This window comes from Perkinsus marinus, assembly GCF_000006405.1.
Source record: "Perkinsus marinus ATCC 50983 genomic scaffold scf_1104296935280, whole genome shotgun sequence".
NCBI lineage: Eukaryota > Perkinsozoa > Perkinsida > Perkinsidae > Perkinsus > Perkinsus marinus.
The window spans coordinates 1-1,171 of record NW_003214519.1 but is presented as its reverse complement, the minus strand read 5'-3'; the positions used below and the strand labels follow the sequence as shown (position 1 = coordinate 1,171).

Below are 1,171 nucleotides of genomic sequence, written 5' to 3'. Positions count from 1 at the left end.
TTCGCCAGTCCAGGGGCTGCAGTAGTGACAGCCACCTCATCGGTCTCAGCGGGCGTACTGACCGGTTGAGGGGACGTCATGATAGTAGTAGGCTCAACAGGAGCATCGATCGTAGTAGTGCCAGCCGCAGTCTCGGTAGCGACCAGGGTGGTAGCATCAGAATCATCCTTGTCTCTTCCCGGAGCTTCCCCAGCTGCCGTCGTGATGGTGACCTCGCCAGTCACAGGGGCTGCAGTAGTAGCAACAATCTCATCGGTCACAGCAGCTGTGCTGACCGGTTGAGGGGTCGTGATAGCAGTTGTAGGCTCGACAGGAGCATCGATCGTAGTAGTGCCAGCCGCAGTCTCAGTAGCGACCGGGGTGGTAGCATCAGAATCATCCTTGTCTCTACCGGGAGCTTCCCCAGCTGCCGTGCTGATGATCACTTCGCCAGTCACAGGAGCTGCAGTAGTGACAGCAACCTCATCGGTCACAGCAGCTGTGCTGACCGGGAAAGGGGACGTGATAGTAGTAGTAGGCTCAACAGGAGCACCGATCGTAGTCGTGACAGTTGCAGCCTCCGTAGTGACCTTGGTGGTAGCATCAGAGTCATCCTTGTCTCTACCGGGAGCTTCCCCAGCTGCCGTGCTGATGGTCACTTCGCCAGTCACAGGAGCTGCAGTAGTGACAGCAACCTCATCGGTCACAGCAGCTGTGCTGACCGGGAAAGGGGACGTGATAGTAGTAGGCTCAACAGGAGCACCGATCGTAGTCGTGACAGTTGCAGCCTCCGTAGTGACCTTGGTGGTAGCATCAGAGTCATCCTTGTCTCTACCGGGAGCTTCCCCAGCTGCCGTGCTGATGGTCACTTCGCCAGTCACAGGAGGTGCAGTAGTGACAGCCACCTCATCGGTCATAACAGCTGTACTGGCCGCCACTGTGGCATCGACAGTAGCTTCAGAACCAGTCGTACTCGTTGCTTCGGGAGCTGCTGTCGTACCTTCTTCGCTTGTAGCGGCCTCAGTGACCTCATCCGTGACTGCAGCAGAGGATGTGGAACCTCGGAGAGCCTCAGTCGGTACACTCGTGCCGCAGAGCACGGGGCATCCGAGCCGAAGCAGTGCTCGGCATCTTCCATACTTACATATGACCCAGGTAAGTTGTGGCACACTCTGTGTCGCAGTCATTGGCG

The 1,171-nt window shown here is 57.6% G+C and overlaps 1 protein-coding gene across 1 annotated transcript; it reads right to left on the bottom strand.

Moving 5' to 3' along the window:
- Nucleotides 1-35: 35 nt before the first annotated feature.
- Nucleotides 36-1,166, bottom strand: Pmar_PMAR009037 (conserved hypothetical protein; the record flags this gene model as incomplete). Its single annotated transcript, XM_002784450.1, has 1 exon — nucleotides 36-1,166. A coding segment is annotated over one exon (1,131 nt), but the record flags the coding sequence as incomplete, so codon positions are not given.
- Between the last annotated feature and the right edge of the window lie 5 nt (nucleotides 1,167-1,171).